Genomic DNA, 24,752 nt, shown 5'->3' on the forward strand with positions numbered 1-24,752 from the left:
CTGCTGCTCGGCGGCTGCCAATCACCGCCCTGCCCGTCAATCAGCTGCTGTGAGGCCCCCTCCACTCCCCCCCCACCCCCACGCCGTGTCCCGCGCTTTCCGGCTCCGGCATTCGCTGAAGCGGCGGGCAGGTGGGGTTTGGCGGGGGGGGGGGGGTGGGGGGGGGGTCGGGGGCGGTGACATGAGCTGGCTTTAACCCTGTCGGCGCCACGGGAATTTAGAGACTCAATTAGATTTGGGGAAGGGCACAGGAAAGGGAACATGTTCTGGGATGCATTAAATTTGGGGACGGGCCTGATTGCGGGTAACACTGTCTATAGGCCTAGAGCTCTTCCGGACCGTGCAGGGAGAGAGACCCAGCTGGGGGTGGGGGTGGGATGGAGGGCTTCCTGACCCTGGAACCCGGTGGCCTCAAGGCCCAGCTGCCTCCTAGGACCTTATGCCCCCTGAGGCTCCTGGGCCAGGGTCTTCCAAAAGAATGAATCAGGAGAAGCCGATGGGGGGCGGGGGGGGGGGTCAATTCAGAAAGGAAGGGCTAGAAGTCTTCTTGGAGTCCATTTTGGACTCCCCCCTCTTCTTCTCCCTCTAAATCCTGTAGTTCCCCCTTGCACCCTCCCCTCTTGTCCTTGGGGTGTTCACCATCTGAACCTTATATCTGGGTGATGGTGGGACCCTGGTTATCTTCTCAGATATAGCCCATCCTATTCACTGCCCCAGACTCATCTTTCTGAAGCTGGCCTTTGACCACAGCATTTACTCTCTGAGGTATTTAAGGTCTCTCTTTGCCTATACTTTAGCCTGGCATTCAGGGTCTGCCTTGATCTTCCCACATCCTATGCTCTGATCCCATCTATTTCCTCCCAGTCATCTATGCTCCTTATTCTTTCTGGGAATTGGCATAAAGCCTGTACAGCATTGTTCATCTGAAATCTCCTCCTGTTTTTTAAAATGTTTTATTTTTTGAGAGAGAGCGTTAAGTGGGGTAGGGGCAGAGAGAGAGGGGGACAGAGGATTTGCGCTGGACTCTGCACTGACAGGCTGACAGCAGTGAGCCCGACGCGGGGCTCGAACTCATGAACCATGAGGTCATGACCTGAGCTGAAGTCAGACGCTCAACCGACTGAGCCACCCAGGCGCCCCTGAAATCTCCTCCTGTACTTCACATTCGGGGGCTCTACTCAAACGCCCACTCTTCCAGGAAGTCCCCCTGGATGGTTCCAGTTCAAAGGCACCCTCCTTCCTCCCAGGCCCCATTGCTGTCTGCACCAGGTGTTATCTAGTCTGTGCCTTACCTTTTGCCACTGACCGTGAGCCCAGGGAGGTGGGAAGGACCAGACTCCCAGAGGTGGAGAATGGGCTACAAAGAGGGTCAGCTGCTCGAGGTTCCACCAATCTCACCAGGCCTACAGTGGCTGTCCCCCTCTGTGCCTTTGTCCAGGTTGTTCCCATTTCCTAGAGCATGTCCTTGTCTCTAAAATCCTGTCCATTAGTCAAGGCCATTCTCAAGCGTTGCATCCCCCATGAGCCCCTACCTGATGCTCTGCAACAGATGCCACCTCCCTCCTTCAGCCCTGTAACTATTTCCTGGGCCTCTCTCAGGGCACTCCCCTTCACACCCTAACAATAACTAACATTTCGTTTGATTCTCACCACAACCCTGGGTGGTAGATATTATCACTTCCTCCATGTTACAGATGAGGACACGGTGATGTCATTCAAGTGATTTGTTTGCTCAAGAGGTGAATCGTGGGGCCAGGATTTGAATCCAGGTCTTTTAGCCGCAGAACTCGTACCCTTTTCCACTCCTCCTTGCTGCCTGCCACACAGTAACAGCCCCGTGTTTGCCGGTTTTTATCATCTTAAACTCCCAAAGGGCAGGAACAGACTTGCCTCATCACCGCCTCCCACCCCTCTCCTGGCCTGGCACTTCCATGTTGGGTTAATTCCATGTTGGAATAAATGGAATTGCATTAAACTTCCTATTTTAAAAAAGTTTATTTATTTATTGTGAGAGAGAGAGAGAGAGAGAGAAAGAGAGAGGGCAAGCAGGGAAGGGGCAGAGAGAAGGAGAGAGAATCCCAAGCAGACACTGCCCTGTTAGGGCAGAGCCCCACAACATGGGGCTCCCTCTCACCAGCCTGTGAGCTCATGATGACCTGAGCCACCCAGGTGCCCCTGCATCAAACTTCTTGGCCATAGGGGAACTTCCTCCCTAAATCCAAGTTCTAAAGAAGCCCACTTGTTGGGGGAGGGGGCAGGGTAATTGGGAGGGAACCCCTCTACCTGTCTCCCCCCCCCCCCCCAGTGTGCCCTTGAGATTGCTAATTTTCCAAGCAGCTTGGCCCAGCGTAACCTCCTATACCATGAGTTATGGTAGTTCTATCTGGATTTGACATTCCCTCACCAGCTGCCTAGCTGCTGGGTTTCCACGTTGGTTTTTTTTGTGCAGCTCTTTCCTGCCGAGCTCTCCCCACTCAATCCTTTTTAAACTGAAGCATCTCTCCTCCGTCCTCACACCTCCCCTACTTAGGACCAGCTGCTGACTGTGTTATCATTGAGCCGTGGCTCTCACTTCCTGAGAATCCAAGGGAAAAATGAAGGCCTCTCCCCTGACCAGTCTGGCCACCTTCTGCGGCCTCTCCCAGCTGCCGCTAGCTGTTTTGATCATCTCCAGCCCACTGCCTGCCTCTGCGCTCAGAAAATAATAGCTAATGCCTTTTAGAATGTTTACTGGATAGCTGACCTTGTGCTAAGAGCTTCGTGTGCAAGCTTTCACTTAGCCCTCACAGCAACTTTATGAGGGTGGGAACTATTTGATAGATGAGGACATTGAAGCTTTGAGAGGTTAGGTAACTCGCCAAGGTCACACACTGAAGTGCAGCACAGACATCAGCACCTCTGCTCTTAGCTGCCACTCTGATGACAGAGAAACTATGCCTCCTTTGGAGGTGAGTTCCCAGCCTCTCTCCCCCAGTGACCCAGGAGCACCGGTTATACCCCAATTTGGCCGGATGGCTCCTGGGGCCATCCAGCGCTCTGGAATGGGAACCTTGTCCTGGCCTATTCCAGCTCCAGGCATTGCCCACAGTTGTTCTCCCTGCTTCTAGAGGTTTGGTTTCCATGTGTAACAAAGGGTTTGTTGTGGCAATCTGCACAGGATGACTGGCACCCTGAAAGCCATCAGATGTGGGTAGGGGGCAAAGACAGCTGACAATAGAATGTGAAGTTTGCAGATCCATCACCAGGGACACATGGGGGATGTGCCCCCCCCCCCCTTAGGGACAGTGACACATGGCCCTGAAGAGGTGGTTAGTCAATAAGTGGCTTGTGCAAGGGGATTAACCCTGCGTCCTTACATAGGCAGGAAAGACTGCCTTGCATGGGATGCACAGGCAGAGGTGGTGATCACAGATGACCTCACTTAGACCAGTTCGCCAAACCCTGGGCTCTCTGGGTTAGTCGTCCAGGAAGCTGCAATATCCTTGGAACTACTGCAAGAATAAAAAGCTGGGCTGAGAGGAAGGGCATCTAGAGGAGAGGGGAAGGGGCACTGGAGAGAGAGCTGGAGAGCTGGAGGGGCAGCATGAAAACCAAACAGGCCTGCATTCAAATAACATCTTGGCCACGTACTGGCTGTATGACCTTGGTCAAGTCATTTTACCTCCCTGAACCCCACTTTCTTAGTCTGTAAACATACCCAACCTTTAGGGTTATTTTGATTCCTAATGGGGACACGTAAAATGATCAGTTCAATGCCTGGCAGATGGTTGCTGGTCAACAACAGGAGAATGCTAGATTTCAACCCCTTGGGTATCAGGAGCCGAGTCTTGTCTGTGCTCCAATGTTAGCGTGGTGCCTTGCATATAAGGGATACCCTGTAAATAGTTGTTAAATGAATGAATGAATAAATGATGAAGGGTCCCCCCCAAAGTCAGCCTGGTTTCCCATTCCTCTGAGCTGCTATTTCAAACTTTCCCCTTTCCCCCCAATTCAACTCCCATGCCAACCCTCACCATTGCTCCCCAGGTTCACAGCCACAGGATGGGGGGCTGCCTCAGTTTCCTGTCTCCACACATTCTGCATCTGCAGAAATGCTTTCCCTTTGTCCGGGCCTCTCTGGTCCAGAGTGGACCTCTCCATCTCTTCTATGGATCCTTGCCCCATGCCTCTCATCTGTCCTCTTCCCTCTCTGCTGGTTCTTTGTCTTCTAGAAATAACCATGGTCAACTCTCTCCCATCTAAAAGAATCATTATATTACACACCTGAAACTAAAATCATACTGTACGTTAACTAACTGGAATTTAAATAAACGCTTAAAAAGGGGGCACCTGGGTGGCTTAGTTGGTTGAGCATCAGACTCCTGATTTTGACTCAGGTCATGATCCCAGGGTCATGGGATCGAGCCCTGTGTCGGGCTCTGCGCTGAGGCACTGAGCATGGAACCTGCTTGGGATTCTCTCTCTCTTTCTCTCTCTCTCTGCCCCTCTCCCACTCATGCTCTCTCTCTTAAAAAAAAAAAAAAGGAAATCTTTAAATAAAAACTTAACAAACAAAAAAAAGAATAGCCCCAAATTGCTCTTGATCTCACTTATGTCCACCCTCCAGTTGCCACCCTCTGTTCCTTCATAGTGGAGCTCCTTGAAACAATCCCCTGCATCCCCCGGGGTCTCCTCACCCCCATCCCATCCAGCCCTCCTGTTCTCACTTCCGCCTCAGCTCTCCCCAACACAGCTCTGATCACGGTCACTGGTGACCTCCTCTTGTCAAAATGAGCAGACGCCTTGTCTTCTTCTCATCTTTCCCAACCTCTCAGAGGCCATTGGACTCCCCTGGGCTCCACTCCCGGAGGCTCTCCTCTGTCAGCTTCTGAGATGCTCTCCTCTCCTGCTTTTCCTCCCCTCTCCAATCATTTCTTCTCAGCCTCCTGGTTCACTCCTCTTCTTCCACTGTTTCTTATTGTCCATCTTCCTGGAGTTCTGCCCTTATCTCCCTTTCCTTTATGTACACGCAAGACTCTAACATACCACCTGGGTGCTAACAAAGTCCTAATCTCCACCTGGCATCCCTTTCTCCCAAGCCCTAGACTTCCATGTTGATGTGAATATTCTCTAAGCAACTCAAATTCGAGATGTGCTGAAATGAATTCTTTTTCTCTCCAAACCTGCTCCTCCCCCTTTATTCCCGGTCTTGGCCAACGATCTCATCATCCACCATGGCCTCCACGTCGGACACCTCAATGTCATCCCAGGCTCTGCCCTCGTTCTCACACCCCATAGCCAATTTGATGTCAAAGCCATTGATAATTCTTTCTAATTATCTCTGGACTCTGTCTCACCCTTGCTATACCCCCTGCAGAGCCCTGGGACAGGCAGATCTGATGATCTCACTCTCTGGCTTAAAAATATGTAGTAGCTCCCCATCACCTTCAGGATAAAATGTTGTTTGTTTAGATCCTTGAAAGGGCCATCCTTTTCATCAGGGCCAGAACTAAGTAAGGTGAGGCAGGTTGGGTGCCTGGGTGCACCATTTAAGGAGGGCTCATTCTCAGGCTTGTTGGTACAAGCACCTCTATGCATTTTGCAACCTAATGGCCCCCTTGCCTCCCTTCAGTCCTGGCCCTGTTTTTCATGGCTCCATGCCGTTGCACTTGGCCATTCTCTCCACCCCAAAACCCTGACCCCTCTCTACCTTACCAACTCCTACCCATGCTTTAATGCTCCAGTCAAGGGCCATCTCCTCTGAGTTGCCCTCCTTGACCCACCCAATCTGAAATACATGATTCTCTTCTGTTCTCCATCACACTGGCCATCACACTGTGATGTGATCCTTCCATCACACTGGCCGCGAGGCCGGTTTACTTTCCAGCCTTGACCACCAGCCTAGCGCCTTTGAGGACACTTTGTTGGAGACTGATAGAGGGAATGGATGAATCTCAGGAAAGAGGTCTGCTGAAAGTTACTGTTAATAATAAGAAGAGGGGTGCCTGGGTGGCTCAGTTGAATAAGTGCCTGGCTCTTGGTTTTGTCTCAGGTCATGATCTCATGGTTGGTGAGTTTGAGCCCTGCGCTGGGCTCCGCGCTGACAGCACGGAGCCTACTTGAGATTCTCTCTCCCCGTCTCTCTTCCACTCCCCTGCTCATGCTCACTCTCTCAAAATAAATAAATAAACTTAAAATAATAATAATAATAATAACAACAGCAGCAGCTTGGGGCCGAGAGCCCAGGCTTTCATGGACTTGCTGTAGAGAACTGAAAGCTCTAGCAGTTATAACTGATGCCCAGCAGCAGGCAGCAAAGTCCCCATCAAGTGGGCTAGAAGCGGCTGTGGAGGAAGAGGATGAGAGGATGGGGCCTGATGGCCAGTTCTGAGGTTCCATAGTCCTGTCCGGTCTTGTCCAGCTTTTCCAGGGGCAGCCAGTGTAGGCATCACTCCACCACCATGCCCTGCTTCTGAGTATGAAAGTGTCATGCCTGTATAATAAAGTGCAAATGCCTCTTAGCAAGGCATTCGAGGCCCCTTGGGGTCTGGCCCCGGATCACCAATCAGGCCTCAGCTCTCTGCTTCCTTGCTCTCTACCATCCAGCTGTTCTAAACTATTTGACTTAAAAAAAAAAGTTTATTTATTTATTTTGAGAGAGAGACAGAGAGACAGAGAGAATCCCAAGCAGGCCCTTCTGCAGGGTCAGTGCAGACCCTGATGGAGGGCTCGATCCCACGAACCACGAGATCATGACCTGAGGCATTATATCAAGACTCAGACACTTAACTGTGCCATCCAGTCGCCCCTTGAATTTTCTTGAAGTTTTCCTGCTCTCTCCCATCTTGGGGGCCTTTGCTCAGGCTGCCCCCTTTATCTGGAAAGACCCTTTCCTCTCTCTTGACCACTTCCAACCGTCCATGTCGCCTCTTCCAGGAAGCCCTTCCTGCTCAAGTCTGGGTGAGGTACCCTCCTTTGTGCTGTGATAGCACCCCTAGCTTGGCCCTTAGCCCTCTGATTGATACTGCCTCTAAATGCACAGCTAATCTCTCTTGGAGTCACCATGGGCCAGGCCCTGTTCTAAGCACCTTATATAATTTACCTCACTAAGTTCCCACAACCACCTCATGCCTTGATGTTATTTATATCCTCCTTTCACAAATGGAGAGATGCGGGGCACCTGGGTGGCTCCGTCGGTTAAGCATCCGACTTCAGCTCAGGTCACGATCTCATAGTCTGTGGGTTTGAGCCCCGGGTCGGGCTCTGTGCCGACAGCTCGGAGCCTGGAGCCTGCTTGGGATTCTGTGTGTGTGTGTGTCTCTCTCTCTGCCCCTCCCCTGCTCGCACTCCGTCTCTTTCTCTCAAAAATAAATAAACGAGGGAAAAAAAAATTCAAATGGAGAAATGGAAGCTCAGAGAGATTCCGGTTACGTAGTATCTTACTTTCCTGTGCTGTGTAACAAATCACCAGGAACATGGGGAACATGGCAGTTTAAAACAACATATGTATGACCTCAGTTTCCATGACTCAGAGCACAGCCTAGCTGCGTCTTGAGCTCTGGCTCTCGCCAGGCTGCAGTCCGGGTGTTGGCTGCCCTGGGGTCTCATCTGGAGCTGAGGTCCGCTTCCAAGCTTGTTGAAGTGGTTGGCAGAATCCAATGCCTTGCCACTATAGCTCTGAGGCCCTCAGCTCCTCGAGGCCACCTCCTCTGTGTAGTTCACAACACGGCTGTGTGCTTCAAGGCCCCAGCACCGTACTATTTCTTTTCAGGAGATGCTCAGTCCCTTTTTTGTTTTTTAAGTTTATTTATTTATTTGTTAACGTTATTTATTTCTTTTGAGAGAGAGACAGAAAGGGAGAGAGAGGATCCCAAGTGGGCCCCACACGGTCAGTGCAGAGCCCTACATGGGGCTTGAACCCATGAACCACAATCATGACCCTAGCTGAAACCAAGAGTCAGACGCTTAACTGACTGAGTCACCCAGTCGCCCCTTTATTTATTTTTGAGAGAGAGAGAGAGAGAGAGAGAATCCCAAGAAGTCTCCACGCTGTCAGCACGGAGCCTGGATGCAGGGCTTGAACCCATGAACCGTGAAGTCATGATCTGGACTTAAATTAAGAGTTGGATGCTTCTGACTGAGTCACCCTGGCACCCTGCCCAGTCCCTTTTTATTTTTTTTAAAGGTTTTTTTGTTTTTTTAAGTTTATTTAATTTGGAGAGAGACAGAGATAGTGCAAGTGGGGGAGGGGCAGAGAGAGAGGGAGAGAGAGAATCCCAAGCAGGCTCCGCACCATCAGTGCAGAGTCCGATGTGGGGCTCGAACCCACGAACCGTGAAATCATGACCTGAGTTGGACACTTAACCAACTGAGCCCCCCGGGTGCCCCTGCCCAGTCCCTTTTTATTTTATTTTATTTTTATTTTTTAATGTTTATTTATTTTTGAGACAGAGAGACCCAGAACATGAACGGGGGAGGGTCAGAGAGAGAGGGAGACACAGAATCGGAAGCAGGCTCCAGGCTCTGAGCTGTCAGCACAGAGCCCGATGCGGGGCTCGAACTCACGGACCGTGAGATCATGACCTGAGCCGAAGTCGGACGCTTAACCAACTGAGCCACCCAGGCGCCCCTGCCCAGTCCCTTTTTAAATGGCATTCACCTGATTAAGTCACACCCACTAAGGATAATCTCCCCTTTGATGCACTCAAAATCAATTGATTTGGGATCTTAATTACAACTGCAAAATCTCTTTACTATTGCTATAAAAGGTCACCTAATTACGGGAGTGACATCCCCTTATACCCTAAGGGAAGGGATTAAACAGGTGTGTACCGGGGTGGGGGGAGTGTGGGGTCGGGAGGCTTGGAGGCCACCTTAGGCCATGTCACACACAGCTGGTGAGTGGCAGCTCCGGGAGCCAGTCAAACACAGCTCCTCCTCCTCTGGAGTCTGTACCTTCAACCCAGCTGAGGCAAAGGATACAGGAGCTGAAATGCTGGCAGGTCTTAGGAGGACCAAACTGGGTCCTGCATGCGAAGTGTGTGGCACAGCGTCTGGTCCAAGGAGATGCTTGACACTTGCAGTTCGCATCCCCAAAGGCCAAGACGGTGGCTCATCTGCTCTTCTGCCTCCACAGTCAGCAGTAGGAGGAGGAGCCGTGGGGTGGGGGGATTATAGCAAGAAGCTTTTGACCATCTAGTTTGAATCCTGCGCCCGGCTGGAAGAGGGAGCCCAGAAGAAATGCCTCCTCATATCCCCATGCTCCCAATCAGACCCTGTCGGAATATAAACGTCCCCTTCTCACTCCCCCATCCCTCAGTCTTTGTCGCCTCCCCCCCGCCCCCCCATGAAGAAAGGCACAAAGTCGGGAATTGATGCTGCATCTTTTTTTTTTTTTTTTTACTTTTGCCTTCTTAAAGCATGTGCTGAGCTGATGGACGAAGCAGTTTGGCAATTAAAAAGGCCCAGCGGCTTGGGCAGCAGCAGGGGAGGCCAGGAGAGGGCCAGGGAACGGCAAAGCCCGCACTAACTTCATAAAATATAAAACAAGGGAGGGGTGAAGGGAGGATGGAGACTTGTAAAATACAATATCTTAGGGGATTGGCAATAATAAAAAATAAGGTTCATTATTTACAAACAATTTCTGTTCTTGGTCTCTGTACAGTGGGGCGGGGGTGAGGGGTGTGTGTGTGTATGTCGGTATGTTGATGTGTATGTTTGTGGGGGGGGCAGGGAGGCAGTGGTCGTGTTGGTCATTATGAGAAAGGAAGGGGTTAGCCCAGTGAGTGGTTTATCTGAGAAGGACGGATGGTTGTGGGAGGGTGGGGTGAGAACAGAGTGGTCAGCCCAAGGGAACAGTCCGATTGTGGTGGGGAAAGGAAAGGCCCTGGTAAAGATTGGGGCAAAGAGGGTCTGGGGAAAAGTGGAACCCCTTCTCCTGGGCTGGGAGCCCAGGGGGCAGGGGTACAAGCTGGATCCGGGTTAGAGAGCAAGACCACCCCTCTTCTGGGCGCCAGGGGGTACGTCCTGTGTCCTGGGTCTTGGCACGGCCTAGGAGAGTTTGATGGTGGTATTGGGGCCCAGATCCCTGGAGAGAGAACAGAAATCAGGGTGAATCTGTCCAGTGAAGGACCCTCTCACCCCTCTGCATGCTGGATCAGGAGGCGGGAGGGATGGGGCCTTGGGAAAGTGTGGCTGACACGGGGACCAGGGCACAGTGTGGGTGGAGACTGGGACGCCAGGAAGGGAAGGGGCCACCCACTCACCTCTCACGGAACCACTCCTTGGGATGAGAGAAGTCGGGGCTGGTGCCATTTCCACCGACGTCTTTTGGCCAGGCCTCACTCAGGTACTTGGTGGTCTCGTGGGTGCTGTCCAGGTGGTCAAGCTGCAGGTGGTCCTGGGGCCGCTGCTCTGCCGGCCCCCCCGGCTTGATCTCCCAGCCATCTGGGGGCTCCACAGGCAGCAGGGCACTGCGGCCATCCTCCCACGAGCCTGCCCCCTCATCGTAGAACAGGAGGCTCCGGGAGGGCACTAGACAGAGAGCACAGGGTGAGCCTCAGTTGTCGAGGCCCCCTCCTCCCAGCCACGTTCCTGGCCCACTAGTTAACGATGAGGGTCCTGAAATCTTGCAGACCTGAGTTTGAATCCTAGCTCTAACATTTCCAATTTGCATGACCTCAGGCAAATCAGGCCTTTGCTTTAGCCTTTCTGAGCCTCAGTTTGCTCATCTGTAAAATAGGGATGCTAGGGCCAACCTCAAGTAGATGTGGTTTAATGAGACAATATAGGGAAAGTGATTGGAACTGTTCATAGTAAGCACTCTGAGAAAGTAGTTCTTCCTAAGCAGAGGATACCGGGGCGGGGCATCTGCGAGCTGGATTCTAATCCCACCTCCACTATTCACTTTCTGTGAGACCTTGAATCAATCTCTTCCCCATTCTAGGCCCTAGTATGCCCTTCAGGGAAATGAAGGAAAAGAAAACAAATTTGTTGGATATCGACCTTGTTTTGTTTTGTTTTGTTTTGTTTTATGCAGGCTTCATGCCCAGTGTGGAGCCCAGTGCAGGGCTGGAATTCACAATCCTGAGATCAAGACCCAAGTTGAGATCAAGAGTTAGACGCTTAACGACTGAGCCACGCACACGCCCCTGGATATCTACTTTGTGCCAGGCATCGTGCAAAGCCCTCTGACCTGTATCAAATCACTAACAACTCACAGAAACTCCTGGGAGCGAGATATTTTTAGCCCAGTTTCACAGAACAGGTAACCGAGGTTCTACTTATCGGGGACCTTGGCCTACGCTAGAGGTGAGAGGCAAACCCAGGTCTGCCTGGCTCCAGCCCTCAGGCCCTGACCTAAGGGCCTGTGTGAAAGACACTCCCTGCAATTGAGCGATACACCAGCTCTGAAAAGCCAGTTCCAGAAGCCACTTCCTACCACAGATGCACACAGGGCCTGCCACGCACTGCATTCACTGCAAGGGGCTCCTTCATTCCCTCGCCTCCTCTGACTCTGGCTTTGTTCATTAATGCTGCCCCCACCCCCAACTTCCATCCCTTCCTCTCCTGGGGTTTCCTCTACCTCCAAATATACAAGAGCCCCTCTGCTCTTGGAACATGGATACGTGACTCGCAAGCCCTTACACCCCTGTGGTCCACCTCCCTTAGCAACTGTCCTGTCTTCTCAGGCCACCCTTGTCCAGGGAGTGGTTTTCACTCACCACCTCCACTTCCTCTTCCCCTAACCCTCCCCACCCCTTCCTCCCCTCAAGGCCCTGCTGGTCTAGCTCATTCTCCCTGCATATCTCTCCTTCTCGAATCTCACTCCTCCCTGTCCCCTCCCTCTCTGACCTCCCATCTGTTTCCTCTTCCTCCTGCCCTGCTAGATAAATTCGTTCCTGGTAAATGATGAACAGCCAGAAAGTTCCTCTGTGGGTCTACCTGAAGTATCTTCTGCCTCTGGAAATCCATACTGTTCTCTGCTGCACCCTCTACCAGTTCTCCCCCTTGCCACCCACGTATTATACCTTTTCTCTCCTCTCGTGTGGTCTTCGAAAAGGTGGCAGTGTGCTCATTTAGTAAGTGCTCGCTCTACACCAGACACTGTGCTAAGAGTGTTTGTGCACCTTGCCATCTAGTTGTCACAACAACCGTGCTTGGTAAGAGTAGAGCTGTGACTCCCGCGTTTCAGATGAAGAAATTAATGCTTAGAGAGCTTAAGGCACATGCCCAAGGTCGCGCAGTTAGCAAACGGCCACGGCAGGTATGACCGACTCTGAGGCCCCCCGCTCTTAACCACTGTACCTTACAACCCCCTATGGGACGGTAAATATCTGAGCTTACACCACCATGGCCCCTCTTCTGCCCAAGGTAGACATTACCAGTGGGTCTTGGCACTCCTTCCTGCTGCTCCTGAGTGCTGTGTCAGGGTGCTTCAGACAGCCTGTGCTGTCACATAGTGCTTCAGACAGCCACCACCATCTTATTGGAAAGGGCCCTTGAACTGAAACTCATTTGCCATCCCATTCGTGAAATACTAATGGTATCTAGCAGATGCCCCATGACCACCGGTACCATAATTCGTCAGGGCTAGGGTGGGAACATTCCTGTTAGCCCCTCTGAGCCACTCTTGGGTGGGTTGGGATTAGGGGGTCTGCACTGCAGTCCCAATTCTACAACTAACATTGAATAAATCATATGCCCTTTCGGAGCCTCAGTCTCCCCATTTGCAAAATGAGGACACAGAAGAAGATAACGCCCACCCAGAACCTGGCTCCATTCTCGTGTCTGGCTTCTGTCTGGAAGTTGGTGTTGAGGGAAGATGGCCTGGCTCAGGTAACATAGCCTGGCCCACTCACTCTGACTGGCTGTGTAGACGCTGTCAGCGGCCACGGGGTCTTCCTTCACAGTCTGGGAGCTGGAGGAGAACTCAGGGAGGCAGGGCACAAGGGAGCCCAGCACCAGAACGAAGCACAAGGCCGCCACCTGGTAGTGGAGAGAGAGCGGTGGTCAGAGCCACCCTCAATCCTTCTGCCCCCAAACCAATAGGTATAAAAGGCTCTGTGTTTTTCCAAAAAAGCAGCACCCGGAGCCAACTACCCCCTAGATGTGGGCTCTTCTACCCTTTCTGGAGAAGGTTGGGGAGACTGCTCAGAGCATCGCAGCTCATTGTAGGGAACCGCCATAGGCAGCATTAGAAAAAGAGGAAAGTGGTCAACATGGTTATAACCTATAAGGTGGAGGAATCAGGACAGGGAGAAAGGAGTAGGTGGCGGTTTGGGGGGTTAAGGGAGGGGGACAGAGCATCATACCAGGTTCTCACAAGAGGAGCTGAGAGTCACGCACCAGGAACCGAGCCCTGCCCACAGGGTGACTGCCACCTGACAGTGTGAGGCTCTCGGAGGGCCTGGGGAGTGATCAGCCAGGGGGCAGCAGGCCGCACATTTCCAGGACAGAGTGAAAGAGGGTCTTGCAGAGGCCTGAGCCACACCCTGCATATTCTTTTGGGTTTCTAGAGATTTGCTCAACCTTCTCCTCGCTATTGGTTCCAGAAAGAAAGAACCAAGTCCAAACTTCCTTGTGTTTCCTTAAGCCCTTTCCTCCCCAGCGGCCTTGTAGAAGTGGCCTCCTCAAGGGACTTGCCCTGCTATCCCCTAGCTGGGTTCATGTGAGCCACTACACATCCACACAGTGTTAGAATTCATCACGGAAGGTCATGTTCTAGAAGGCTTCATGGGCTTGGTTTAAGAGGCTGGGGTCTGCAGGAGCCAGCTCACCAGGCACTAGGATCGTGTACCTTGGTGATGTGGCCAATCCCTCCAAGCTCTGCCTGCTTTCCTAGAAAGCCAGCCTGGGGAAGTCTTGTCCTTGTGTGGCCCTGGGGTGAGGGAACAGCACCTACCATGAGGCAGGTCCCAGTCTGGGTGGCGGCCATCTTGTAAGGTCTTGAGATCTTGTTGGTGACCAGAGTCTGGAGTTTCTGCAGCTGCTGCAGCAGGGTCCTGAGGAGGGCACAGTGGTCACCTGGCACGCTCTGACCCCGCAGGCATCTCTGCCTCCTGGAGCTCTCCCAGGGTGCACCTGGGCTGGCTCCAGCCTTAGCCTCCACACCAGGTGTCCATTTCAGCCACGACAGAAAAGGTCACCTCCCGCTTGGCTCCTCTGCGGTGTGGCTTGGGGGGACCTGGGGCCTGTCTCATAGTGAACAGCTGGGTCACCCTATGGGAGTTCAGGGTTGCTCCTCAGCAAAGTGGGGGTGGGAGGAGGGTCTACCCCACCTGGGCTGAGGTCACCTTTTTCTTCACCTACACCAGCCACAGCTAAATTGACCTTCCTGTCTTTGAACCCCACAACTCCCTGAGCTGATAAGACGGCCACGTGTGGCAGCTGTCTGGTGTGTAGTGAGGGTCCAGTAAATGGTAACTACCATTTTCGTTGATTTTGTTTTGTTGCTTTTATCACAGCACCTGCAGCACTTCGTTTATTTACGGATTGCCATGTCAGTGTCCTTCACTAACTGTGGGCTCCCTGAGGGCGAGGACCGGGTCCCACCCAACGTGGAATCCTCCGGGCACACACAGGGGGGACTCAGCCCATGCTTGGTGAGTAACAGTTTAACCATCGCTTTCCTCCACCTAGCCGGGCAGTGGGGTTGCAGTTACCAGAATGTACAGCAGGTGGCGAAATAGCTCCAAGGGCCTGGCCCTATTTTGGGCCAGAGAGGAATCTGGGCCAGAGGTAGAGGGGTGAGGGGTGCGGACTCCCGCCTCCCTTCCCTGAGTGGGGGGCATTCTCCAGGTCAATCAGGGGAGTGGCTGGATCCTGCTGGAGAAGCTGGGGGAGAAGGGAGGAAAGAAGGAAAAAGCCTTCTGTTGAGCACCTGCGAATGACCAGCTGTCATCTACGTCATTTTAATTTACCCCAGCAAATAATTATTAAAGACCTACTGTGGGCTCATGGCTAGGCACCATCAAGAATTCAGAATAACCATTAAAAAAAGAAGAAGAAGAGCTGACATGAATTCAGCATTCTCAAACGCCAAGCACAGCTCTGGGCCCTTTACTTGCACTGTCTCATCGAACCTTCACACAAATCCTGTGAGACAGAGCTTCGATAATCCCCATTTAGACAAAGCAACTGGGGCCCAGAGAGGTTTAATGGTTTTCCCAGAATCGCAAACATGGCAGAATGGGATTAAAAAAAAAAAAAAACAAAAAACGAAACAAACAAAAAACCCAGGCTGTGATTTTATGTGGCCACCAGGCCCTGTGCCGGCTCCACGCTGATGTTTCTCAAACTTAATTGTGCCTGTGAATCACGGAAGGATCTTGCAGAAATGCAGATTCTGATTCTGCAGGTGGTGCCGATGCTGTTTGTTGGTAAGAAGAACCCTGAGCAGCAACACCTACACCAGCGGTTCTAACTTTAGGGTGCACCAAAATCACCTGGAGGGCTTACTAAAACACAGGTTGCTGAGCCCTCCCCGGGGAGTTCTTGGTTCGCTAGGTCTGGCTTGAGGCCTGAAAATAAGCATTTCTGAAAGTTCCCAGGGGCTGCTGCTGCTGGTCTGGGATCACACTTGGAAAGCCACTGCTCCACATCAGCTCATTTAAGCGTCGCACCTGCCCTGTCATAGCATATAGAGCTATGTGCGGATGAAGAAGGATGGGAGGCCAGGGGTCCCAGGCTCTGCAGGGTTCCTGTCATCCTGAACTCAGTTACCCCGTCTCTCTCCTGCCTCCCAGAGCTATGCCAGAGCCAGGCACTGGCTGCAGAAGGGTGGGGGGCCAGGGAGGAGACAGGTGGGACAACTCACCTGTTGGCATTCTCCAGGGTCTCTACCTTCTTCCACAGTTCATTGTTCTCTGATGTAAATGTCTCCACCCTGAGGGGGCCAAGTAGGCAAAGGCTCAGAGGCAGCCTCCAGACCCACTGCTGCCCGCCCCCCACCCCTGTCCCACCATTCCCTGTGGCATCCCGCTCCCCCCGCCCTCTGCTCTGGTGCCCTTTGAGAGAGGACCAGGGAGAGCGGGGCAGGCTGGGGAGTGGGTCCCAGGCCTGCCACCCTGCCCAGGATGCTTACTTCTTTTCTAGACATTCCACGTACTCCTTCTTCTTGCGGCGGCTCTCCTGGGCCGAGATCTAGAGGGGCAAGCCCCCGAACAGGGGTTACCATAGCCACGTAACCACTTCCTGGGTATCCTCAATTTTAGGGCTGGCATCACCTGGGGAGCAGAGGCTCCCACCCACCAAGGAAGTCCTAGGGAAGGGGCTGAGTCCAGCTCATGCTTTACCTTGTTCTTGATTTTTCTCCGGACCCTCTTTAAGGCCTTTTCTTCGGCTTTGGTGAGGGGGAGCTTCGTGGGGATGGGGTAGCCCTCAGCAATCAGGGTGCGTTTCTCCTCCTCTGTCAGGAGCAGCGGCCCTGATGTCCCCTGTAATTTCTGTGGGAAGTACGACATGATGGTTAGGAACCAGACAGCCCTGGATTCCAGTTCAAGCTCTGCCATTTACTCTTTGTGTGACTTGGGGAAGGTACTCGACTCTCTTAGCCTCAGTTTCCCAATCTGAAAAAGGGTGGGTCTGAATTAAATCCAATAACATGAATCAACAGTGCTGCGAGCCCAGCATGTTAGGCACTCAGCCTATTGTGGTGGCGGGCGGGGGTGTCCCTAGATCCCATTCTGGAATCCACAGCCTCAAAGCTTGCTTGCCCCGAGCCCCTAAGCAGCAGCCCCCTCATGTCCCTACAGTCTCCACTTGGGAGGCTCCACACTCATCCCAGGACTCAGGGCCTAGCTCCATGTTTCCTGGGGGCTTTTGGGCCTCCTAGAGCCTGGGCCATCCCCCTAGAGGTCAGGAATGTCAAGTTCTAGTCCTGGCTCGGCAACAGTGTGGGTTTGGCAGGCCTCTTGGACCTCTCTACCTGGTTCCTCTTCACCTCAAAGCAGGATTGAAAGATTCTCACTCCCATCTGCCAGGCAGGCACCTCTCTGAATTCTGATAGGGATGAGGATCAGGCTTGGGGCTCCCCAGACCCTTCCCTGCTGGTCATGTACAGGGTGGACTTACTCAGTTCCTTGCCTCTAGGGTCAGCCCACCCCCAGCTGCTTACGTGAGGGGCGGTGAGAAGGGGGGAGGTGGAGATGGCCGTGGAGGAGCGGGCCATGGGCCGGACAGGGCTGGAGGGGGGCAGAGAGCGGGGACTCTGGGAGCCGTCACTGTCGCTGCCGTGGCTGCTGGGGGGCGTCAGAGGCATCTGCACCAGGTCCTCTGGGGAGAGCGGGGGAATCCAGGTTAGCAGGGTTGTGTCCCAGCTCTGCTTGGACATCAGAGGTCAGCCAGCCCTGACACTGTGGGGAACGGAACACTGGGGCCTTGACCAGCTGTAACATCACAAGTCCCTCTGCCATGTCACATAGATGAGCTGACATCCCCGAAGTTGCTTCCTGAGTGCCATCCCATCTCTGATGCCACAGAGGTCTGGCTCCCTTAAGCCTGGTCCTTGGTGTGGATATCATGGAGGCCAGATTCTTGAAGTCCCTCCCCCATCCCTGACTTCACAGGGTCCAGACCCTTTGAGCCTCCAGCTTGGTAACCCCAGAGGTGACTGGAATCTGCCTGCAGTCAGACCCATGGGGATCAGGCTGGGCAAGCAACAGCCTCTGTCACTTCTTTTTTTCCACTGCAAAACTTTTAGCCACATCAACCCCAGGGGTTCCTCTTTCAACTTCAGGGTAACAGGACAGCATTGGGCTTTCGGCAGACCAGCCAGGGGCACTGCTCTCCCCAGCCTCCCCACCCCTGTTGCTTCTCTGTGGCCACAGCATCAGGAAGACTGACACTTGAAGCGGTCAGGAAGAAGCTTGGGTAGAGCCATGAGGACCGAGAGCCTAGCTGCAGGGAGAGCTCCCAGGTCGGCACAGAAAGCCCAGCTAATAGCAGGTGTGGAGACCTGAAGGCTCTGGGCTGAGGTTTAGGAAGAACAGCTGCATCCTTCTAGGCTCCGCCCCAAACTGCCCCCTGCAGGAGTCCTCTCTCCTTTCCCAGACTTTGATCTGCCTCTTAAAGAGCCCTGAACTTGGAGCCAGAGAGCCCGAGTTCAAGTTCTGCTGTCACCTGCCCCAAGTGTGTGGCCTATAGTCATGTTTATTAGCCTCTCCCAGCCTCACTTTCCTGTTGGAAGGGAGCCACGAGGATGGAATGAGCTAATGTTTGTAAAAATGCTTTACGGATAGAAGGGCACTCTACAAGGCGATGTGTTTTCACAGTGGCCCCTTTCTGCCTTCTGTGAGTCTTCTCTCCAAGGAAGTGAGCAACCTGAGGGTGAAACTGGGGCCTTATTCATCCTTCTAAAGCATGTGCTACTGAGCCCAGGGCCTGATACATAGTAGATGCTTCATGAATGTTTGATGGATTAATGGGGTGGGACTGGAAAGATTCAGTTAGCCTTTTCTCCTTCTGGCCAATCCAAGAAGCTTCCTCTGTTCCCTTCCTCCTTGTCAGATCTGGGAGGCTTCCAAGGCCTCCCGGGATCTGCCAACTTTAATCCATTTGGCTGCTATGATATTGGCCCTCATTACTCTGATCTCCTTGGGCACAGGAACTGTCTTCTCTCTCTGCTTCCCCAGCTCCTGGTACTGGGACATGCACAATGAACTCACTGGGTGGATGGATGGATGGATGGATGGATAAATGGATGGAAGGATGGATGGCTACAGAGTGGGCATCATCAGTGAATGATGGGAGGGGGATTAGCAAACAGGGTGAGAGAGTGTCAGTAACAGAGATGACAGTTGTAGATTGGGTAAGAAGGGGGCTTGAGGAAGGGAAAGTGTGAAGGGCAGGGAGGAAAGGATATTCTCAAGAGAGATGGGAGTTGTCAAGGGAGATGGGTGGGCTGGGCCAAGGGAGTAGGGATGCTGTCTGCCCAAGACTGGAGAGAGGCAGAGTCCCCTTCTGGACATACTTACCTGGTGTCACTTTGAGGAACTGATTCACCTCCTGGGGCTCCGCTTTGATCACTGGCAGCTGAGTCATCTCTCCTGGGGCCTGAGGAAGACATGGGTCCGTCTCCATCAGCTGTCCTTGGGGCTGTCCCCACCATGCCATTCAACCTCCCACCCTCCCCTGAGTATGGCAGTCTGCTCTGCACATAAGGAGGTGGCGGCGCTCAGTGTTCCGAGCACAGCCCAGAGGGAGCAGAGGCAGGTTTTCAGGCTTGGAGAAGCCAAGTCAGACCTAAGAGAAGAGAATGATGGTCAAGTGGTTAGTGTAGTTTATTTTTTTTTTTAAGTTTTTAAAATGTTTTTATTTATTTTTGAGACGGAGAGAGACAGAGCATGAGCAGGGGAGGGGCAGAGAGAGAGGGAGACACAGAATCGGAAGCAGGCTCGAGGCTCTGAGCTGTCAGCACAGAGCCCAATGCGGGACTCGAACTCACGGACGGTGTGATCATGACCTGAGCCGAAGGCGGACGCTCAACTGACTCAGCCACCCAAGTGCCCCACTGTAGTTTAGACCTTATGCTCAGAGAAGGAGAGCTTCTTGTGACCTCCAAGGCCAAGGCCATTTTTTTAGTGGAGGCTGCCCTGCACGGACTGTGAAGGCCACGTAGGCGGTAGGCCGTGGTATGGTGTTATGTGGTTTGCTATGTGGTTTGCAGAGTTTGCGGAAAAGATGAGAGGTAACGTCTGGCACATTGAAGCTGTTCAGTGAGCGGTAACAATAGCACAGACTAAGAAGGCATGAACTGGCTGGGGGCTCAGGGTAAGTTCCCTCAGCCACTGAAGTTTGAAACGAGTCCTGAAGTATCAACAGGAATGTTCCAAATAAAGGATGGGGCCAGTGGTGAGGGGAAAGGCATTCCAAGTGCAGGGAAAAGTATCTGCAAAGGCACAGAGGCCAGAGAGCATGGCTGGATCCGGAAACTCAGTATTCAGGGTGTCCAGAGGGTAGGGGTGTGTGCCAGGGGTGGAGGGGTAGGAAACAAGATCAGATGGCTTGGCGAGGGGGTGGCGTGGGGGTGGTGGGAGGATTCACAGAAGGTAGAAAGGGACCAGACAAGGAAGTTTGAAACAATAAGGAGCCCCTAAAGGGTTGGATTGCAAGGGACTAACAGAACTAGATTTATGGTTTTTTAAAAATTTTTTTTAACGTTTATTTATTTTTGAGACAGAGAGAGACAGAGCATGAACGAGGGAGGGTCAGAAAGAGGGAGACACAGAATTGGAAGCAGGCTCCAGGCTCTGAGCTGTCAGCACAGAGCCCGACGCGGGGCTCGAACTCACGGTCTGCGAGATCATGACCTGAGCCGAAGTCGGCCACTTAACCGACGGAGCCACCCAGGCGCCCCTAGATCTATGTTTTAAACAAACACGCATCCCTATTTCTTTATATTCCCACTTGCTGCTACAGAAAGGACATCAAGAACACGCATGGCTGCCTACACACGACGATCAACATGCACCTAAGTGGTGTTCTCTTTGAGGAAGGCACTGTGTTGTTGGGTGCTGAATTTCAGGACCAAGGCTCCCCTCTGGTTCTGCAGCCAGCAGGGAGAGGTCATGATATTCTGGGTGGGACACAGAATCCCCAATTTAGGCAGATGAGTAAGAATCGCAGAAGGTTCAAATTGGCAGAGACCTTGGAGACTCCCTGGTCTGCATCCTAGCTCAGCCCTCAAGTGACAGAGAAGGCATTGTGATGGAAAGGGTGGGTCCCACAGCCTGTGACTGACAATGCCAACTTCTGGTTCCTGTGCCTTCCACAAGGGTGTTGTGACCTCACTAGAGCGGGAAGTGTGGGCTTCTGGGTCTTGCAGAGTTTGGAATGCCGTTCATTATTTCTGACTGTGTGATTCTGGGCAAGTCGCTTAGCTCCTTGAGCCTCAGTTTCCTTCTCTGAGGCACGTGCCCAACCTCCAAGACTCTGGCGGCTGCTGCCGCGCCTTCCCTTCCTGCTTTGCCAAGGCCTGAGGAGTCGCTGAGCCAGCCTTGGAGGTGGTCACAAAAGATCCTCCACCTTTGCAGCGGACCCTTGGTCCGACGGGTTGATGGTGGGGTAGGGAGGGGCTGAGCTTGCCTTTGGCCACATACATTTTGATTGGGTGAGATGCGTGGCCAGCAGGGGGCAGAGCTAGTCAAACCCGTAACTAGGGATTTTAAGATGGCCCTTAGATTGTAGACTCCGGGCCAAGAAGCCTTTTAGAGCCAGCTCCTGCTCCCATTTTACAGACAAGGAAGCTGAAGGAATAAAAAGAAGGCAACGTGCCCAGAGACAGGACACAGGCAGGGCCCAGAGACTTGGCCTGGCATTCCCAGGAGGCTCTTCAGATGTTGGATCTATAGCTGAATGCTGTTATCCATGTATCGTGGAGGGTGGTGGTGGTGGGAGGTGGTGGTGGTGGGGGGGTGATGGCATGAGTGTATGAGGTAAAAAACGTTGATCTCATGAACGTATACAACTGAAGTACAGCAAAACTTTTGAATTCTCATATTTGGTCTTTCCTTTTTAAAGTCCTGATGCTCTGAGAAAATAACACGGCCTGTGCCATGTCTATCTCTGAGACCGTGGACCAGGCCCCTGATGCTCAGCCCTGCCTGGGTCCTTGTAAACTTCCTTCTGCACACGGTGAGGCCCCCAGCTTACTCCGAGGGTGCTACGGTTTGTGCCCATTCTAGGAAGGTGAGGGGGTCCATGGGAGTTCTGACCCTCAGTCCCAAGGGTCACGTGGCTCCCAGTTCGCGTAGTCCTGGGGTACACAGGGCTTTGAAGGCCTCTTCCCACAGAGACCCACCACCCTGCCTCCCTCCCTCAGCCCCTGGGAACCGTCCCCAGGCTCACCTGGTGGGGGACAGGCAGCCTGGACAGGGGGCTGAGGCCCAGCAGCGGGGTGGTGGCCATGGCAGCGGCAGCAGCCATGGCTGAGGAGGCGGCCAGAGGGTCCACGGGCAGCTCCGGGCTCTGCTCCTGCTTCACCATGACGGAGCACAGTTTGTGTCCCAGCACCCATGCTTCCTGTTCCACGTCTGGGGAAGGGGGCAGGACCAGGCTCAGGGGACTCCCCGAGCAGAGGGCTCTGCCCCCCTCCTCCCCCTGGGAGCTCCTCTGGACTGAGATGCCAGGGAACAGAGGGCGGCAGGCAGGCAAGGGCAGAGGGGGGTGCTTGTGACATAGGCTGGGGCCAGAAGATGTGGGGCATCTTCTTCATTCAGCAGCTCACACAGCAGGTGTGGACAACAGATCTGGACCCCTCCTGACTGGCTGTGGGACCTTAGGCAAGTTGCTTAACCTCTCTGAGCCTTAGCTTCTTCATCTGTAAAAGTGCCCGGCAAGAAGTAAATGTTCAATAAAAGCTAGCTATGGTCACTACAATGGCTGCCATCCAGAGAACATCTGCTGAGCACTGTGCTAGGCGCTGGGGACCTAGTGACAGTCACAAGCAAGTTTAGGGCAGCTGGAATGGAAAGGAAAGGGGAAGATGGGCCAGACTTACAGCTGTGACTTTGTCCTAAAGGTAATGGGGAAGCACTGAAGGGTTTTAAGCGCACTCAGATTTGTAATATCAAAAAAAAAAAAAAATCATTCTGCGTGTGTGCATGCATTGATTGGACTGACTGCAGGCAAGACAGAAGCAGGGAGACTCTCAGCAGGCTGGTGAAATAGCCCAGCGAGAGAAGATGAAGCCTGAGGAAAGGAGGCGACAGTGGGGATGGAGAGGAAGGGACATATTGGGGACAGATGTGGAAGGGAGAATCCACAGGACCTGGTGATGGGGGTGGGGGTCATGTTGGTGGTGAGGTGTGATGTTCAGGTTTCCCATGGCAGTGTCCTTTTCCTGCCCACTTAGTGGGGCTTTGGCCTCACCTGGACCACAGGGCTGGCAGGCATCACCCCTTTTCCTGATGAGTGTCTATAGTCCTTCACCCTAAGTCAGCCCTGCCCACGGTGGCCCCAGCAGGCCCCAGGCAGTGGTGAGGTGAGGCGCAGATCTGGGGAGCCAGTGTGCAGGGAAAGGGCGAGGGGGCTTTGGCCTTTGGGGCCTGCTGTGGGTAGGGAGAGGGGTCAGTGGTGCCTGGTCCCACCTCAGAAACGAGGCCCCACCCAGCTGGGAGCCTAAACGCCCTGGCTCTGGGCCACAGGCTGCCCCAGGGCTCCAGGAACACCCACAATCTTCCCAAATTACAGGGCCAGTTGTCCGGCCTCCGGGAAGCTGCCCCTGCAAAGGGCCCACAGACAAATTGCTCTAAAAATAGACTTGGGGAGGCCAAGGAGCTGGGCTAGCCTAGCGGGGGTGGATGGAGAACCTGCCATGAGAGGGGGTCTGCCCCATATGCTGCCTTTCTCCAGGGTGGGGCCTAAGGACTAACTGACATGACTTCCAGAGGCTTGGCTGAGAGGCCAGGGCATGTCGGGAAGCTAAGACCTCTGCAGCCACAAGCCCTGCAGCCATTTAAAGCCCAGGTGGTGGCCCTGCCCTCAGGGGTGACAGGAGTGGGGTACAACATCCCATCTCTGCCCCTGGGGAATCTCAAAGACCCTCAGAAGCAGCTAAGTGCAGCTCTTAGCCCTCTATACATATGAACTCATTTATCCCTCCCGATAATCCTATGGGGCAGGCACTATTATTATCATCCCCATTTAATAGATAAGAATATTAAGAAACTCATTCAAAACCATTGTCCTCTGAAGCGAAAGAGGAATTAAACGTTCATTGTTTTAGTCCTAGGTTCTAGCCTAGTCCTATTAAATAGGACTTTTATATGCACAATTAAAATGGCCACTAATTCTTTTTACATATTATGTACTGGGCACTAAACTGGGTACTTTAGGTATATGTTTAAAAATTCTGGCCAGAGTTCTTTTTTTAATGTATGTTTATTTATTTTGAGAGAGAGAGAGAGAGAAAGAGAGAGCAAGTAGGGGACGGTCAGAGAGAGGGAGAGAGAATCCTAAGCAGAATCTGCAGAGCCTGACTTGGGGCTCGATCCCATGAACTGCGAGATCACCACCTGAGCTGGAATCAAGAGTCTGACAGTAAACAGACTGAGCCACACAGGCGCCCCACCCCCACCCCAAGGCCAGAATACTTATGGCACATATGTTATCTTCATTTTATAACGGAGGCCCAGAGAGATTAAGCAACTTGCTCAAGATCACACAGCAGCTAGTGGAGGCATCAGGATGCACACCAAAGCCTGTTTGGGTTCAAACCCAGTACCCCCTGCTGGCCCTTGAGCCAGAAAAATGTGGTGGCGAGGGTGTGAGGTTTAGTATCAAGGAGCTTGCTTGCTCCCAAGTCCCTACTATGCATTTTACTGTGTGTGTGACCCAAACAGCTTAGTTTTCCTGAAGCCTCATTTTTCTGATCAGACAAACGGGGATTACGATAAAAGTGAGAAGAAAAAAGTGTGAGATAAAGATAAAAGTGTGAGAGATAAATGAGATAATTAACATGAAGATACTTTGTAAACCACACAGTACTATAGAAATATTTATAGTTATTCCCATTTGTAGATGAAGAAACCGAGGCTTTATAGAGGCTAAGAGATGTATCCATGATCACCTAGCCAAATGTGAGGGCCAGGACCACCTGTATTTGAGGAAACATCCAAAGGGGCCATTTCTAGGTGGGGCACAGTCTGGGGATGTCCAGTGTTGGTTACCAGACAGGAGGGACTCAAAGGGCCCTTTGCTTAAACAGGCAGGACGTGGTGGTGGTGGTGGTGGGGGGGTGGTTGGAGGGGAGCTTTAGGGAACTATACCTTCGG

At 52.8% G+C, this 24,752-nt stretch overlaps 1 protein-coding gene across 2 annotated transcripts in view; it reads right to left on the minus strand.

Moving 5' to 3' along the window:
• Positions 1 to 9,350: 9,350 nt before the first annotated feature.
• CREB3L1 (cAMP responsive element binding protein 3 like 1) overlaps positions 9,351 to 24,752 on the minus strand; it is a 35,277-nt gene continuing 19,875 nt past the window's right edge. For both annotated transcript variants that reach the window (XM_060606510.3, XM_078433421.2), the window contains exons 3-12: positions 21,826 to 22,010; positions 18,954 to 19,032; positions 17,096 to 17,253; positions 16,275 to 16,424; positions 16,064 to 16,122; positions 15,797 to 15,865; positions 13,883 to 13,982; positions 12,840 to 12,966; positions 10,245 to 10,512; positions 9,351 to 10,066 (exon numbers count right to left, since the gene is read on the minus strand). In XM_060606510.3, coding sequence (XP_060462493.1) covers positions 10,030 to 10,066; positions 10,245 to 10,512; positions 12,840 to 12,966; positions 13,883 to 13,982; positions 15,797 to 15,865; positions 16,064 to 16,122; positions 16,275 to 16,424; positions 17,096 to 17,253; positions 18,954 to 19,032; positions 21,826 to 22,010 — 1,232 coding nt within the window. In that variant the 3' untranslated portion in view covers positions 9,351 to 10,029. The remainder of the gene's footprint in view (positions 10,067 to 10,244; positions 10,513 to 12,839; positions 12,967 to 13,882; positions 13,983 to 15,796; positions 15,866 to 16,063; positions 16,123 to 16,274; positions 16,425 to 17,095; positions 17,254 to 18,953; positions 19,033 to 21,825; positions 22,011 to 24,752) is intronic.

The sequence above is a fragment of the Panthera onca genome, chromosome D1 (assembly GCF_046562875.1).
Source record: "Panthera onca isolate mPanOnc1 chromosome D1, mPanOnc1 haplotype 2, whole genome shotgun sequence".
NCBI classification, from domain to species: domain Eukaryota; kingdom Metazoa; phylum Chordata; class Mammalia; order Carnivora; family Felidae; genus Panthera; species Panthera onca.